Source organism: Ochlerotatus camptorhynchus, unplaced genomic scaffold (assembly GCF_037179485.1).
Source record: "Ochlerotatus camptorhynchus isolate MF236.1 unplaced genomic scaffold, CSIRO-AGI_Acam_v1.1 ptg000423l, whole genome shotgun sequence".
NCBI lineage: Eukaryota > Metazoa > Arthropoda > Insecta > Diptera > Culicidae > Ochlerotatus > Ochlerotatus camptorhynchus.
Window position 1 is genome coordinate 890,511 of NW_027040909.1, and position 17,846 is coordinate 908,356.

Consider the following 17,846-nt stretch of genomic DNA (forward strand, 5'->3'; position numbering starts at 1 on the left):
ATCCCTAAACACCCATTCTAACTTTCAACAGATTTTGCACACAACACAACAGGTCAAATTTGAATTCCGGCTGCTTCCCGGGAAATCTTTCTTTTTTCTTCTACCTCCTCTACACGGTTAGAAAAAAGTACCCAAAATTAAGTTCGTTTCACTTATCTCGGCACTATAGTGCAGGAACCCAAAAGTAGGTCGTATCGAATGAACTAAATTCTCCTCTTGTAGGGGAACAGTTTAAAGAGACGTTAATAGACGTATCCAAAAGTAGGTAAAGCGGGTCAAAGTAATTTTCATTTACTTGTGTGCAGTTCATATGGAATTTTCTACTGGCTTTTTACCAAAAGTAAGTTAGTTGTACCCAACAGTAGGTAAATATGATTATACTCAACGTTGGGTTCCCACACTTTACTACCCCTGTTGGGTGGTGTTGCTCCTCCGTTTTTGACAACATTAGAAGGAGAAAAGGAGACAAACTAGTCAAAAGTTGGTAAAAGTGAACTGGCTGTTGGGTACTTTTTTCTTACCGTGTATGTATCTTCACCTGTTGTTAAAGCTACCGGTAATGATGATGATGTTGATGATGATACTTGAAGCATTCGCAAAAGAGGTGTGGAGCATGATTCACTAAGGAGCCGAAAATATGATTATAGTTAAATTCTTTGTCATATTGGCGTGTAATTTCTTCTGCTAGCTTTTTGGTGCTTTAATCGTGATCGGAAGAGGGGAATAATCTCTTGCAAGGGGGAGAAATAAATTTGAATTTCAATACGTCTACACATATCCGGCAACATGTGTATTGGAGTGGCTTCTGCTTCCGGTTCTATTTCCAAGGAAGACGTAAAAAATGAAAGTACCCATTTCATTCATTCATGAGAGGACGCCTACGTGATTGTCAGTAGCGAGGATCGCTTCTTAGTTGAGAATGTGAGTTGCTTTATTTTTTTTCCTGTCTTCTTCCTAATAGGTAAGGTTTTTTGTTATTCAGAGCAATGAAAGAAGCATTTAAGAAAATCGTAGTTATTTAAAATTTTGTTGCTCTGCTAATAGATTTTATAACATAAAAACCTGGAATCTGATTTCGTTCAAAATAATCTGCAACATTCGTATAGCTATTAGTGTACCATCATAAGACAACTTTTAATTTTTCTACAATAAAACAACTTCCACTGATCAACAATTATTTATAATACAAAATGAGACTAAAACGACGAACGCGCAACCGTACGTGGTACAACAAACGAATGCATCCGTTTCCCAAACTGCCTACCAAATATGTATATTTGTATCTACGTGTACGTATGTGTACTTGTTACTCCTCCTCCTCCTCGAAAAAGGTGCCTTAAAACTGGAGTGGGGGTGGCCAAAATGGAGATGTGTGGGATCTTATTACAGTTCCTCCACCGAAGACGAACCGGTCGCCTCGCTGTTGAGTGTGAGCTGCATCCGCTTGATGTCACTTAGCGTGATGATGCCTTGGTCCTCAAACAGTTTCCACTTAGAGTAATTGTGCTCCATGTATCGAACAATTTCGGGCATTTCGATAAAACCTGAAAACAAAAGTAGTTTTGTCAATCCACAAATTTTTCTTCGTAAAGCAATAGAGTGTTTACTATTCCACGCATCCATCATGTCGTGAATGATGTATTCGATAAAACCGATCTGGCTCTTGGATATACTGCAGGTCGTCCGGTCGAACATGGGCATCACAATCGGCAGATTCCTATGCTTCTCCTCGTCCGTCTGGGTAAAGTACTCCTCCGCTATTCGGCGGGCCCACTCGACGCAAAACTTGAGCGGCCGTGTTGGATTGCTCACGTCGGCACACTTGATCAGCATCCGTCGGATCAGAATCTGATTGTCGTCGTTGTCGTGCGATGTCTCCTTGCCATCGACGTCCGTACCGAACACGCTGACGAATTTGGCCAGATGTTCAAAGTGGCGGGTCATCTCCGTTGCCAGGATCATGTCGATGATGATCGACCGGGCCAGTTTGTACGATTCGCGGTCCAGATGTTTGAAGATGTTGATTTTGTCGTCCGCTGTAAGAGGAAGAGTAAAATGTGTTGGCTTGGATTATTTTGAACATTGGTATAGGCGATGCTAATGAAATATAGTGTCGGGCAATTACCCGTACTGTTGTCCTAATATTTTAATACACAGACAGGTACAATTTGAGTGGACGGGTTTCTGAAATCTTGCCTGTTGGTTGATCAATTTCCATTGCAAGTCGGTCCCATTTGTGTTTTTGTCAAAACTGAGTTTTAAAATGGTAGCTAATCACCCATAGTTTCATAATACTGGATGAACTCAACAACTTTGTTCTGGACAATTTTGAAAAACTGCTGAACAGGTTGTCCCAACGCATAAGAAGCAGTGTTAAAAGTAAACTTAAAATGCGTTTTTCTCAGCTTGCCGATTTGGACTATGTGACAGACTTGCCATGAGCGGCAGCATATTGGAACTTTGCGTACTTCAGGTATGGTTAGACGTTCGATTTCAATTATCGCTCTTACATCCATAAACAGTTCCAGAGCAGTTGATTCCCGTATTCACCAAGCTTGCGTGTCGTTGTAGCGCAGCTGAAAAACGCGATACGACCAGATTTACACTCTGGGTCTTTTCGTCTTTGAATATGGCCTATGAAGATAGTTAACTGGAACGTTTACTAACTCAAGAGCAAGAACAACGAGTTCGTTGAGTTGCTCAACGAGTGAAACATTGACATTGGCTCATAAGCGAAACCCATCTGAAGCTCGAGTTGAACGTCTACCTTCCAAATATCGTCCCAAACAAGTCAATATCAGGGACGGGTCAATAGCACCTGCGAAGAGACATCATCCAGCTGACATGACGGCTACATCATCACTGGCAACCTGAATGCCAAGCACCAAGCTTGGGGCAACAGTCGGTGAAACACCATCTTGAACCCGGTCTCTCCCACCAAATTGAGTTGGTGCGCTGTTCACATTAATTAGTAACATGTTCAACAACATTTCAAAACCTGTCGTCTACCAAGGACTCAGCACGGATAACTATTCGTTGATGGCCGAAGTGGGTCCTCTGTGAACCGATTCCATGCGCAACTACCATCCTGTCAACTAGAATCAGTTTTAATACTGCGTCAACACCACCGTCGACTATGATGTCCAACCAGAGACATGCAAAGACGTTGACCATTGCCTGCAACCCATCGAGGAGGCGATATACCGTGCCGATTCAAATTTCGGACACTTAAACTCGAATTTCGGACACTTTTAAAAGTTGATTATCTCGGTCGAATATGATCCACATGTCTTGTAAATTTTAATTTTTTTTGACTAGTGCCCTCCACGATAATCTAACATTATTACTTTGTTTCTAACTGGATGTAATATTTAATTAAAAATGAAAGTGTCCGAAATTTGAATCGTCCGAAATTTGAATCGGAACGGTACTAGTCCAAGGATCAACATGTGCAAGTTTCAAGACAGGTGAACATTACTCTGAGCTACCAAAGATTAGTGAGCGCTAATTTTATTATTTTTAAATATGTTCACTCTCTTTGTAAAATTTTGCACATAAAAGAATTTTGTAGACTTGCATCGTTTTCTGTGCAAAAGTTTATAAAAAGTTCACAAATTTGACCAAAAGTAGTTGTTCTAGGGTTTTTGTCAATTTTAGGGTGTTTACCCAGAAAATTTCACGTAAATTCGCATGTTTTTTTTAACAGTCTAATAATAAATATATTTGAGAGGGTATTGTTTTGTTATTAAAGTTTTAAAAATTAATTTGGATATTTTAATCCCATACTTTTTATCAAGTATATTTTTCTGAAATATATATATATGAAAGATTTTGTCCATCAAAACTTCGTCTCAGACATCATTTCGGTTATAAGTGTTGACGTTTATTTTGTTGAAATTTTTTTAATACACCATTTTGATTTTTTTACAAGATTCAAAATTGCCACATTTTAAGCTTAATCGTGAATGATTAACCAGCATTATCATTATAATCTCCTATTATTATGAACCTCTATAATCTCCTATTATTATGAACCTCAATTAAAAAAAAACTATACAAAACTAATGATTTTATATGCATTGGCAGCGCTTGAATTCATTTTTTTTAATTGTTCAATTTTGCTCGAATTTGAGATGTTGGTTTTCGAAAAATGTGTTATTTTTGGGTCAAAACCATGAATTACTCATTAAATATAAATGATAAGAAACTATTTTCACATACAAAATGGTGAATTTTTATGATATATAGTTTTTTAAACATGTCGATAACGGAAAATTGTTACCAGAAAAGTTTTTGAAAAACACATTGATTTTTAGAAGTCTCTTTTAAAAAACCATACATATCTCAACAACTGTGAAAAATGGTGAGTTGACGTCTTTTACAAAAATGGTAACTAAAATATTATCTAAAACTTTATCAAAGATATCATTTAGACTTTAAAAAAATGTTTTTTTTTTTTATATCTTCCTGCTTGGTGGGTTAATCATGAAATAAATAGGTTCAAAGTAACAACCATACATTGTATGTGTAAAATAATCCATTTTCGCGTAATTAATAAAACGTACGTTATAGCGCTTTTAAATCACTGTGCAACGGTAGGGACTTCCGCACTATCAGATATCAGGCGGTCAAAAATCAAAAAAATGACTTTCACTAATCCTTATTTCGTTATTTTTGGTCGATAGTAAACATTTCAACAAGAGAATCTGAAAGTTTCAAGCTTCTAGCAGTTTTAGTTTCTGAGATATCGGATGTCGAAGTCAAAAAAGAGTAAGAAAAGTACAAATTTTACCGCAAAAATACACTACCACTCAAATAAAATTTCATCCACTATTTATCATATAACTACGACATCATTATACAGGGTTGGAAAGGTAATTTAATAAGCTTTCCGAAAATAAAATCCATTTGAAAATTTGATGAAGACAAAAAAATTTAAAAATAAACATAGAAAAAATAATTGAAAATTAATGAAAATTTAACTTTATTGATCACAAATTTTCGAGTCTCGCACATTCCCAGGCTAATTGTCAGCTCTGGATGAAGTTTTGAGTGTACTCTAACAAGTACTGAAGAGTTTGCCTGCCCCAACCTGCCCCTTTGAAAATATAAGCAATTTGAAAATTTTCGGTTATCATGGGAGATTTCAAATTGTACAAGAGCCGGCTTGGAAACAAACTTTTTCAACAATTATTTTGCAACTTTTGGAGTTATGTTCGGTTGGTATAGTCGAAATATATTGTTAAAAAACATTTTCTTATATTTCATGACCAACTTTTAAAAAGGGTTTAAGCTTTTGTACAAAAAGAAGTCATCATTATCATAAAGTTCACTGTTGGATGAACGTAAAACTACATTCGTTTATGCTTTATTCTAAAGTAAGTACCTGGGTTATGACGATTATAGAAGCATATGCGTAAGTATGTACCTACGCATATGCGCGGATGAGTTTAATTTATACCTAAGTCTGTACTTAACCTACTGTAGTGTCAATTTGAAGCCATAGTGTATTTTGTGTAGCTTTTATTTAAACTACTACAGTGTAATTCAAATTTACGGTTGAGACCAAGTGTGAGCATGGATAATAGAACCATTATTAATCTATTAGACGCAAAATTAAGCCATAGTAACAATGTTCACAGAGCCATTGAATTCATTTGTGAAAATTATAACATCTCGGTGGAAAAACGTAAACGTCTCGATGAAAAGATCCATAAAATCGTTACTAAATACATCAACAAATGGCATGAAGCTAATCGCACGAAAGAGCGATTTGAGTCGTATTTTCGGAATTGGCTTGATGGAGAATTTGGCATCGAGGAATTCATCGAACAGGAGCAATGTGTTGCCTCAACCTCGGCCTCGGGAACAAAACGTAGACGGCCTTCAAAACCTTTCATGGATTTGAGTGAAAGAGGAAAACGTCGCGTCATCGATAAAGAAGCAGTTGATCCAAAATTCGATACCATCGAGAAAGCTTTGTTACTTGCAAGACTTATAATCGAAAGGATTTTAATTTAGTTAAAGTTATTGGGCATATTTTAAAAAAACCAAAAAAGCTCTAAAACCATGCTGGCTCAACTAACTGATCAACGAGGAATGATGTCACCAGAAGAGGCTTTTAGTGTACTTATCGAGGCTGGATTGAGTAGATTTCAATACGAAGTAATACATAGTGAATCACCTTCAAGATTTCCACCTTACTATGTGATCGGAGCAGTGAAAAAAATATGCGCCCCTCCTAGTGAATTCATCGAAGAAGGTGCATTGAAAATAAGAGTGAAACTCCAGGCGCTGATGGAAAATACAGTGAAACGAATCGTCCAAATAATTGCTGCAGAGCTCAACGAGTATATGGATAGCAACGATCTAGTTTCTACGGAACTGGTTCGTCTATGTAGCTGGGGTATGGACGGATCAACTGGATATTCGCAATATCATCAAGTGCTACCAGAAGGATGTCAGGACGATTCAGATGTATTTTCGTCCACTTTAACACCAATTCAGTTGTTCATGTACAATGATCGAAAGGAAATTATGTGGTTTAATCCCATGCCTCAAAGTATTCGATTTTGTAGGCCATTCATCCTTGAATTCATTAAAGAGAGTAAAGAAGTTAATCTGGCTACAAAACAGGATGTAGAAAAAGAAATGAGTGAACTAACGCCAGTGAAAATTGAACTCTCAAACGACAAGTTTATACTTGTTGATTTTGATTTTGTCCTCGCAGTGTTCAGAAAAACTCAAAAACTCAAATCTCATGCATGAGTTTATGCGCCTATGAGTTTTGCCTTGCAAAATTCAACGTCGCAAAAATCACCGATGAGTTTTCAGGTTCAAAAATTCATTGCTTTATATTTTGGCGTTATTCATTGTTATTATTATTATTTGTGCATCAGGAGTTGGAAAACTTACACAACATGCATAGGCATGATATCAATTGACGTTTGAGTGGTTTTTATGAGTTTAAAGCTGGAATGATTTTTCGGCGTTGTGAGTGTGAGTACCGGAATATGCATGAGAATCTCAAGCGTGAATTTTGTTTGCCGCATTCACACATGAGTTTATTCTCGCAGGGAGGCTCAATGAATGAGATTTGAGAATGATTTTCCGAACACTGGTCCTCAGTATGATAGACGGAAAAGTCTTAACTTATGTCACTGGAAATTCGTCGATGCAGAATTGTCCAATATGTGGGGCAACACCAAATGTAATGAATGATGCATAGAAATTCGAGGAAGGATTTATATCCAACGAAGAAGCCTTGCATTACGGCATATCTCCACTTCATGCTTGGATAAGATTTTTCGAATGCCTTTTGCATATTGCATACAGAATGGATATCAAAAAATGGAAGGTAACGAAACCGTTCAAAGAACTATATGAACAAAGAAAAAAACATGTGACGACACAGCTTTACGAAAAATTTGGAGTAAGAGTAGATCAACCACGATCGGGTGGAGCAGGTACCAGTACTACAGAAAACGTTTGTCGAAGAGCATTTGGAAATCCCAAGCTTTTAAGCTCCGTGCTGAACATTGATGAAGAGTTAATTTTCAGATTCCGGAATATATTAATTGCTATTAACTGCCAAGAGCCAATAAACCCGGAAAAATTTGATGCATATTGCAAGGAAACATATAGGCTCTATCTTAAATTGTATGATTGGTGCAAAATTCCTGCAACCGTGCATAAAGTTCTCGCTCATGCCGGAGAAATAATCATACATTCACCAGCACCACTTGGTTCATTAGCGGAAGAGGCAGCAGAAAGTCAACATAAACAATTGAAAAAATATCGAACCCATCATGCTAGAAAACGATCAAGAGTAGAAAATTTACATGATGTCTTTATTCGTGCCATTAATGAATCGGACCCACTGATCAGTTCCATTTGGATGGCAAAAAGACGACACAAAAAAGTATCCCTGGATTATCCCGACATCTGAAAAGTTTCATGATATTTGAAAATTCTGTAAGTGATTCAGTAGTCGATACTAATAACTTCAATGCCTTGGAGGAACTTATGAAAGCAGTCGATGAAATTGTAGAAGAATTTGTTTATGATGATATTGTAACAGAGGAATAAAAAGAAATTCGTTGAAACATATTTGATTTTGATTATTGTATCATGGCTTTTTGTATGTTTTTTTTACAGAAAATTTGTTGAAAAAAATAAACATATTTCCAAAAACAAGGTTTTTTTTTTTTTTTTTTTACGGTGTTCCCCCCAACAAAACCATGGTAGGATGTCTTTGTTCAATAGATTTTATTCTCTGAAAACAAGCTTGAAACTGTAACCGTTATAAAATCGTAAAAATTAAATTTTAATTAATCAAATGTAAGGCCCTTTTCAAAAGTTGGCCGTGAAAATGTTGAAAAGTGATAACGCACACCTTATATTGAATCAAAGCAAGAATAATAGCAGAAATTGTGAAAAAATGATAGAAATATTTTTGACCGCCTGGTTGTATGAAAATGCCCCATAGTGTTCCGGTGGCATATCATACACGCACACGTATTGAATGTTGCTCTTTCAGGTGACATATGTACCTTCACTGCCTTTCCACCCGCATAATGGAACATTAATTCCTCACTATTGTTACTTTATGCATAAAGCGCGGAGGCCTCCGACTTCAACTTGATTAAATGCGCTTTCTCCTCCGCAATCCAGTAAGTTGCTTCGATCTCAGTAGCATTCGCATCCAATTTTTGCCAAAGCTCGGTCTCGCACTTCCATTTTCGAAGTCAAAACGAACGGTGTTCATGACTTCAATTCAAGGCATCATCAAATTTTATTTGCCTTGAACCAGGGCGCCACAATATTAGCTTCAATCGACAAGATCGATGCGACGAAGAGACTGCAAGCTTTCTTTTTCCGTTGAAGTCGAACAGCTTTGCAGCATTCTAGAACCTCAGTCGGCAAATTTGCAGTCGCTTCATTGGTCTTTCTTTCAAGCTTCGGTAAAGCGGACGAGTGAAAGAGCGCTTGACTTTGATAGTTTTTTTTCCTGAAACACATGGAATTTGAAGAGGGATAATCAAATGGGCTCGTTGGCGTTGGCTTAACTTAACAATTACAGAATAAAATTCTTCGGTGCACAGGTCAATAAAGTCTGTTCCAGTTAGTATTTGGCTGCTTCTTTTTAATTACTGTAGCACCTTTAGTTTTCGTAGCAAGAAACTATTGACAGCGTTTTGATCCGGAAGGATTGTTTACTTAGTAGTGAACATTTCATCAGGATTCATATACTTGTTCAAAAGTTATCAAAAGTTCAAATGTGACAGACGTGAAAAAATTCTGCACACTCACATGCAAAATCCAACGTGATCAAGAGGAATGATTGCAAAGGCTCTCAAATTTACCGGGAAACACTAAAGTTGGATCGTGCAAAACAAAACAAACGTAGAAGTGGAACATATGACCGAAAACTACGAGTGAACGTCATAAGGGCAGTCCAAAAGAATCCTGGGATCTCCGGTCGTGATTTGGCGAAAAGGTTCAGTACGGTACACAGTACAGTTCGGCGAATCTGTATGTGAGAAGGTTTTCGGTCATACCATGCCAGCAAACATCCCAACAGGACGCTGAAACAAAACCTGGTTGCCAAAAACCGTGCAAGTTCTGACCTGAGTGGTGCGAAGACGGACCTCAAAATCGAACCACTTTCGAGCTGTCAAATCGAACCACTTTTTTATCATTGTGGTTCGTTGAAATAGATAGAAGTATTGTTATCGTCCAAAATAAAAAATAAATATTTTTCAGTAATGTTTTTGATCTTTTTAAAAACGTGATTCGAAACGACTCAAACAATTAAAAATAACAGTATTATTTCGTATTTTGGACCAAAGTAGACTCCTGCGCTGAAAAAAAACCCCTCCGATTTTTTTTCGCTCAGGAACGACTGTGACTTCGGAGAACGTTCTAAGGAGATTTGTGATGATAGTACAAAAGTTCCAGGAAATTTCAACAGATTTTTCCCACGACAGAAGAGGTTTCAGTGGATATTTTAGTTGCTGCCAGTGAGGTTCTACGGGGGTTCTATAGAGTTTTCATGTTCGAGTTTCACACGATTTGGAGGGAAGTCAAATCGTTGCCATTGGAGGTCCCAGGGAATTTCGACAGCACTTCCATAGATATCGTCGGCCACATTAAATTTGCATCTGATTTGCAACAATTTATACAAATAAAAATTACTATGTTTGATTGCAAGTCAGGTAGAGGATGTGTCAGGGTTTTATTCTTTCTTGACTTCCCTGAAATGAAAAGTATATTTTGCAGACAGAAGCAAAATAGGGATGAGATTAAATGAGGATGCATTATACAGACTTTTCTGTGGATATTTATTTAAACATCTTAAAAATCAAACATTATACGTACTGCTGAATCCTTGAGAAACCTGAATAGGCTTCGCTTTTCGTCGTGTCCATCTTTATAATTGCAAAAGTGAGCAAAACACTTCATTCTGAATTTTATTCCACTCCGTAAAAACTCCAGCTATGAACAATGTCAACAAACAATCACAAAGTCACGAATCGGCTCTGCACAAAAAGCCGTTTGACATTTCTCTCTACCAACCGACGGTGATGAAACGTTTATTTCAACACTACCAACATGAAGAAAATTTCACTTCGCACCACTCAGGTTCTGACCAAGTAGAACGGATGTATTTTGATGGACGATAAAACTTACGTAAATATGGACTTTGGACAAATCCCGAGCCAAAAATTTTACTTTGCTGAACGTAAAGGGGATGCTCCGGATAAATTCAAATTTGTCTTTGCAGATAAATTCGCTCGCAAGTTGATGATTTGGCATGGCATCTGCAGTTGCGGAAAGAAAACAATGGTTTTCATCATTGGAGCGACTATGAATGGACAACTTTACAAGGAGGAGTGTCTCCAGAACATAATGTTGCCTTTCATTTAATCACACGAAGGTTCCGTTAAGTTCTGGCCTGACTTAACCAGCTGCCATTAATGCCGCTATGTCATAGAATGGTATAAGCAGAATAATGTCGATTATATTGAGAAAAGTATCAATCCACCAATTTGTCCAGATTTTCGTCCCATTAAAAAATTGTGGGCAATTATCAAGCGCAAATTGAAGTAATGGACCAAAACAATCAAAACACCATCTGATTTAGAGAAGCGGTGGAAAAGGATGGTAGATGAGGATGACAGTACTACCATAGAGGTAACTCTAAGACTAGAAGGTCCCAAAATAACGTGCTCAACTTTTTGGCTCAGCTCTGGTACTCTCTTCGGTCCCAAGCTAATTGATTCACCCCTCGAAAATCCACTAACCCATCATTTTATCTGTCAAACTTTCATAGCGAATCAAAACAAACATTGTGTAGTAGTAGAATTTCGACTAGAATGGGGTACATTTACCTTTTGCTTGGGACCAATAGGCTAGTCAAGTAGTGAGCCAATTTAAAATCGTTAGTTTCGTATTGATTGTTGGTACTACCAACAATCAATACGAAACTATCGATTTTAAATTGGATCACTACTTGACTAGCCTATTGGTCCCAAGCAAATCGATAAACGTACCCCATTCGAGTCGAAATTCTAGTACTACACATTGTTTGCTTAGATTTTCTATGAAAGTTTGACAGTGGATTTTCCTATGTTTCGAGGGGTGCATCGATTAGCTTGGGACCGAAGAGAGTACCAGAGCTGAGCCAAAAAGTTGAGCACGTTTCTTCGGAACCTACTAGTCTTAGAGTTACCTCTATGGTACTACTGTGCAAGACATGGTGAGGGGTATTGCGCGAAAAGTTCGAAAATTCATCCGAAAAGCGGACGAATAATTTGTGTTGTATGTTTCCTTTAAAGCTAAATAAAAATCCTACAAAATGATACCTGTAGCGTTTTTGTACTTTATTTCCCCTTGGAAAAATAACCTATTTTATGCAGCTAAATTCTGAATGGAAAAGACTTTAATATTAACATCTTTTGACAAATACCAAGTAATCATTATATGGACCATTTTGTCAAACAGTTTTGCCGTGACCTTCTACCAGCGATTTAACAATACTGGAACAACAAATAACTATTTTTCAAGAAGAAGAAAAAAACATTGTTTTATTTTGATGTTCAAGTGGCAGTAAATGTCGTTTTAACTGCTCGAATTAAGTGTTTAATTTGATTATTTATAACAAAATGAAAGAAGAAAAGCGAGGTACTCGCTTAAAAAAGCCCCAAAGGTTGAGTTCTTTAAATTAACAATTGAATTGGTTCCTTTCATTCGCTCTCATTAGGTAAGTGGTGTACAACATAATACTGAATACACACTACGAAAAAGTCATGTAAGTTTCGGTTCCCTGAGACCGACACATGCAAGCGGCCCTGTTGACATAAGAATCAGTTGAAAGAAACGAGAAAATCAATTCAATCAAACGTTCTCTTTGTCGAACTGCTTATGTTTTGGTTTGAAAACATTTAATTTTACATGATATGTTTTTTTACGTTCCATTATTTACGTCCAACATAGATTACGTCTCGTTTTAAATTAATTATTTCTAAGTGTGTTATTTAAGCTTGCTTTTTTTATTTTTTTTAAGGAGACTTTCAGCCCTGGGCTGGTTTGTCTCTGGCTAGTTTAAACTTGATGTTGGGTGAAAATTACTTACAAGTAAGTAGTCTGTTTACATGCGAGTGAATAACAGCTTTTGTTTTCCCTATAGTGTTAAGTTAGGAGGCTCAATGTCTCTATGAACATAACCGAGCCGAGAGACTAATTTGTTTATTGTGCATTTAGGGGGATTGAGTTAATATTCCTTCTCATCTTTCATCTTTCGTATCGCACCTAATCATCCCAATGCTTCTGCAGTTGCTGGCATCAGTTCAGGCCGTTTGGCTTCGTTTTCGGTCTCCGGGGCCACCATGTCCATTTTTACCATGCAGCACCTCGGGGGCCTCCCTTAACTCAGTTGGTAAAGGTGCAACTACAAAGCAAGACCATGCTGGAAGTGGCTGGGTTTGTTGTTTTTTTTTAGGATTTTTTCGGGTTGAAAAATTTCTCGGCCACCCTGAGCATAGATTATATGATTGAACTTGCCACACAATTATACTGATGCAAAAATGGTACGGGCATCGAAAGCTCTCAATTAATAACTGTGGTAATGCATTTAGAACACTAAGCTGAGAGCACGCAATAAGCTGAGAAGATACGATCATCAATAAGTATGAAATGCTAAGAAGAAGAAGAAATCATGCGGCACCTCTAGTACTTCCTTAGTTTCATGTCTGTTGCTTTCCAACGATGCACCTCCAGCCACTACACCAGCGTACGCCTACTGCTATCCAGCGGGCTGCCATCTTCTTTGTCCTGGAATTGCTTTTAATTGTCCTGATTTTTCCCCACGTCCGGTTGAATTTCAAGCGGTTATTTCTGCTTCCGAGCTATCCGCTTGGGGCAGGAATTTATCTGGTACCCCTCCGCCTTAGGGGTCGTCCATTAATTATGTCACACATTTAGGGGGGAGGGGGGGTTTTGAAAACTGTGACGAGCCATACAAAAAAAAATTAAGGTCCATACAAAAAATGTGACAAAGAGGGAGGGGGGTTGAAAATGGGCCAAATTTGCGTGACATAATTAATGGACCATTCTTAACATAAGAAGCGTTTATCTTTATTCCCAGCATAAAATATATTCCCTATCCAATTTAGCAAACTTAGGCAAGGAGGGAATTTCCATTTACACGTCCATGTATACAGCTCACACACCTGTGTACATGTCGAGGCACATCTCTGCAGCATAATTAAAAACGGATTGCTAGGAGTTATGCATCAAGGCATAATGCATAGTTGCTTAAAATTTCAGCTTGATAAACACTGCTTCACATTCTGATATCTTGTACGTTGCATCCCTGTCACCTGGATTTTCGTCCAGTGCTTTCACGAAATTCTCAATCTCGCCCATGGTTGCACACTACGAAAAAGTCATGTAAATTTCGCTGCCTTGAAACCGACCTGTGCAAGCAGCCTATATGACGTAAGAATCAGTTGAGAGAAATGAGAAAATAGATTCAATCACACGCATTTTTTGTCGAATTGCGTATGTTTCAGTTTTGGAGCACTTAATTTTACATTAAATGTCTGTTCACGTTCCATGATTTACGTCAAATCAAGAAAAACATGTGAAAAGGACATGCAAGCTTTTTGTAAGAAAACATTCTTATGCTCTTTTCTCGCCACCCATATGACACCAACGCAAACCATCAACGTCGCCGGATAAGGGAAGGTTTCCCGTTGTCGATGATGTAATTAGTTTGCGAAAGCGACCCTCGGTTGGCGAGAAGAGGGCCTACAAAGGTTTGTTTAAAAAAGCTTGTATGCCCTTTTCACATGTCTCTCTTGAAATATGAATTAAGTTTAGTTATTTCTAAGTGTGTGGCTTTGTCTTTCCATGTTGGTATGAAGAATGGATTCATTGGTTGGATGTTTTTACTACGGAGACTTTCGGCTAGAGGCTGATTTATCTCCTGCTTCAAAATAAAGAGTGATCTTTATTTCGACCATATCGAAATTTTGTTTCCAACGGCAACGGCAAAAAGCACCAAAATAATCATGTGATCGAGTAAACATCTGTCGATACGCGATGGACACCAAGAGATACAACTGCCGCTGAGTCAACAGCTGAAAGCAAACTGATGGACAACAACTTCAAGCGTGTTAACTCAAAATTAAGTTGGCACAGTTTCGTGTAACTTGAGAGAATGGAACTCAATATTAGGTACTCTTTTCGTCCCGTGTACTGCTGCCATGATAACATGTGATTAATCAAATAATGTAAATATGATTGGTCTATACACAAAAAATTGGTACTCATCGACACAATTCTGTCGACTGTTCGCTACAAACGTAAAATTGTGTACTTACCCCACGTCAACCGGAAGGTAGTTGCCGCATGGTGTGACTCCAGCACACAGGTGTCGTTGTACAGCAGCGCGAGCCTGTCATCCGAGTTGCACAGGAAAGCCGACGAACGGCCGGGATGGTCAATGTCATGGGTAGCTGCGGCAATCAGGGCGGTGGCCTCGTCCATCCGATCCATCACTTTGATTTCGCGATTCGATAGCTGCTGCAGGTAGCAAGCCGTAGCCTGAAAGTGTTTCGGAAGAAAGCAAAATAACACTGAATAATCCCCGCTATTTAAATACTTTTTTGTTTTGGGAAAACGCGCGGTTTAAGCATGCCGTAAACCGAGTTTCGACGAAACTTATCCTGTTTCAACGTCTGTAAACGCTTGTGGCAAAACTTGTTTCGAGAAAGGGTTGCGAGAAGGTAATTCCGGTTAAATTATTTCTGGAATTATTCACCTTTTGCGAAACCGTGCATTGTAATGAGAAATGTTGACAAGAATGTGGAAGGTTAAGGCCTTTCCTCACTGTTTCCTTTCATTTTCAGAGCAACCGGTGAGGATTTCCTCCTACTGGCTGTATCTTTTGTATCCATCAGAAATATGTTCCTTATTAGTAACAGGACGATGAAAAATTTATTCCCTAGCCTCCACTGCTCTTATGTGCTTGACAGCTAAAGGAAATAAAGAAAAATGTTTTAAATCCACTCAACCCGTCTGCCAGTCCCAAATTGGATGAATATTTAATGAGATAAAGTTTTATGCTTGTTTGGAGCTGTTTGTGTGTATGTGCAGGTATAGTTATTTTAGAATTGTCCACTGTGGAATCTTTTGAAGAGTTGACAGATAATCTTTTAATATATATGTAAGTTCATTTTATGAATTTAATTGATTTTCTTCAAAATAAATTTGGTATAAAACATTTGCAAAGAATTTAAGAATCCCTCCTATGCATTCAAGGTGTTTCGCTGAGAGTGCGCAAATATCAGCTTCCATGACACGTACCACAATAAAACTGTTGCTCCACGTTTGTTACATCGCAGCATACATGAAATTCGAAGTGGAAGTGCATGTATATCTTACGTGGTGGCCATTTGTGGGCTCTACAACGAATCACCTTAATGCATATTCATTTGGATTGGATGATGTGATAAAATTCCTCTCACAAATCACAAGGACTAGTCTAAAGCGATTTCTCCAGGGTGTATTGTTCAGATTTAACATTTATCCGCAAAGAAGTTAGACAGTCCCCGAAGGAGGAAATGAGCCTTCCCAGCGGGAATCAATCCCAGTTGGAGTCAGAACTTTCTAATGGGGTTCATGTAGTTTCACATTTCAATTACAAATTTAAGCCGGGTTAATAATATAATACACCTTACATGTGTGTGTAGGTAGTTTAATGTATCCCACCTTTCTTGGGATTCATACGTATAATAGGTGATCGGATTTTGAGTGATAGAAACCGGCTCACGGTGGATTGACAATCTAATTGGGCAGCTTATTGTATGAGGTTCTATGCTGACGACCCTTCTTATCCTCCTTCAGCAAGTGGTTCTGTGAGGGCCAATGGCAGAATGCTCAATTCGATTTAGCACGAGAAACGTAATTTGAATAGGTTTCGTTGTGTTGCGTTGGTTGGGGAACGTGATTTCTTAATTGGTAATTTCTAGAAATCACAGTGAGCTTCAATTATTCTAATGGACTGGTGATGCACGAAATGTGGTTTCAATTACAATTAATTTGAATCTACTGTTTGAAAAGGGACATTGTCAATTATCGGTTGACGTCGCCGTGATTAATTTGAAAATAAAAAAAGTGTGTATGTACATTATGCGGGCTTTCGCATCCCTCAATTAAATGATATTTATGTTGCACCGTTACCCATCTGATACCCGATAACTGCAGTTACCACTAATGATGATGGAATGATGATTTTATGATTATGCTTCCACACGCCATGTGTTCTAATGAACATGGTACAGTGGTGTTTCAAATTTGACATGTGAGAGACTAGCTCTAGGCAATATAATTGAATTGAAATTTTTAGGGACGCGTTTGGAATTGATGCCAAGAAAAATTGAAAGAATACTACTACCGTGTTGAAACTATTTTGTAGCTCCGTCAGAGAGAAAAATGGTCTTTAGAACCAAGCTCCAAGCTGATTTCAAACTCGGACTAGTGGTTTCAATTTTGTACAAACACAAAGGAATGTTATCGAATTTACTTCTTCATAATGGCAAAATTGATTCGTTTGAATTTTGAACAGGAAAGGGAAAAATGGTACAAAAAGTTTTCTAGATAAAATAATGACAATCATTGGAATAGGTACACAATAGCGTGTAATAAGTATTCACAATCGATAAAAAAAACTCATCAGCATTAAAACAACAGCTAAGAGTTATGGACAATTTTAAAAACTTTATAAAAACCTAGTAATTGCAAACCGCGGTCCATAGCTTTCAATGGCACATTAGAACAATCAGAACAAATAATTGCTGCTAAGTTTAATGATTATTTTGTAGACAGTGTTTCATTGATTAATCAATCCATTTAATTGGTCGATGAACCTGACGAAATAAAACAGCCAGTTAAAAGTAGTTGTAGATTTGAAGTTTTTCACCCAATTACATTAGATAAACTTAAAGTTATTTGTTTTTCATTAGGAAAATCGGCTGGAGTAGATAATGTTAATGCTAGAGTTATTCAAGATTGCTTTCATGTCATTGACCGCATCTTGCTGGACCTTGTTAATGAATCATTGTGGTCTGCTTTAGGAATTTTTCGGGTTGGAAAATTTCTCGACTCCCTGGGCATAGAGTATGATTGTACTTGCCACACAATTCAAGAACAACATGTGAAAAGGGCATACAAGCTTTTTGTAAACAAACCTTTTCTCGCCACCCATATGACATCAACGCAAACCATTAGCATAAGCGGGTAGAGTCAACTTTCCCCTTCCTGATGATGTTGATGGTTTG

At 37.7% G+C, this 17,846-nt stretch overlaps 1 protein-coding gene across 5 annotated transcripts in view; it reads right to left on the reverse strand.

Moving 5' to 3' along the window:
• Positions 1–1,107: 1,107 nt before the first annotated feature.
• The window catches only part of Pde8 (phosphodiesterase 8), a 379,861-nt gene continuing 363,122 nt past the window's right edge, over positions 1,108–17,846 (reverse strand). For all 5 annotated transcript variants that reach the window (XM_065233901.1, XM_065233902.1, XM_065233903.1 and 2 more), the window contains 3 exons: positions 14,889–15,111; positions 1,608–2,036; positions 1,108–1,544 (listed from right to left, as the gene is read on the reverse strand). In XM_065233901.1, coding sequence (XP_065089973.1) covers positions 1,384–1,544; positions 1,608–2,036; positions 14,889–15,111 — 813 coding nt within the window. In that variant the 3' untranslated portion in view covers positions 1,108–1,383. The remainder of the gene's footprint in view (positions 1,545–1,607; positions 2,037–14,888; positions 15,112–17,846) is intronic.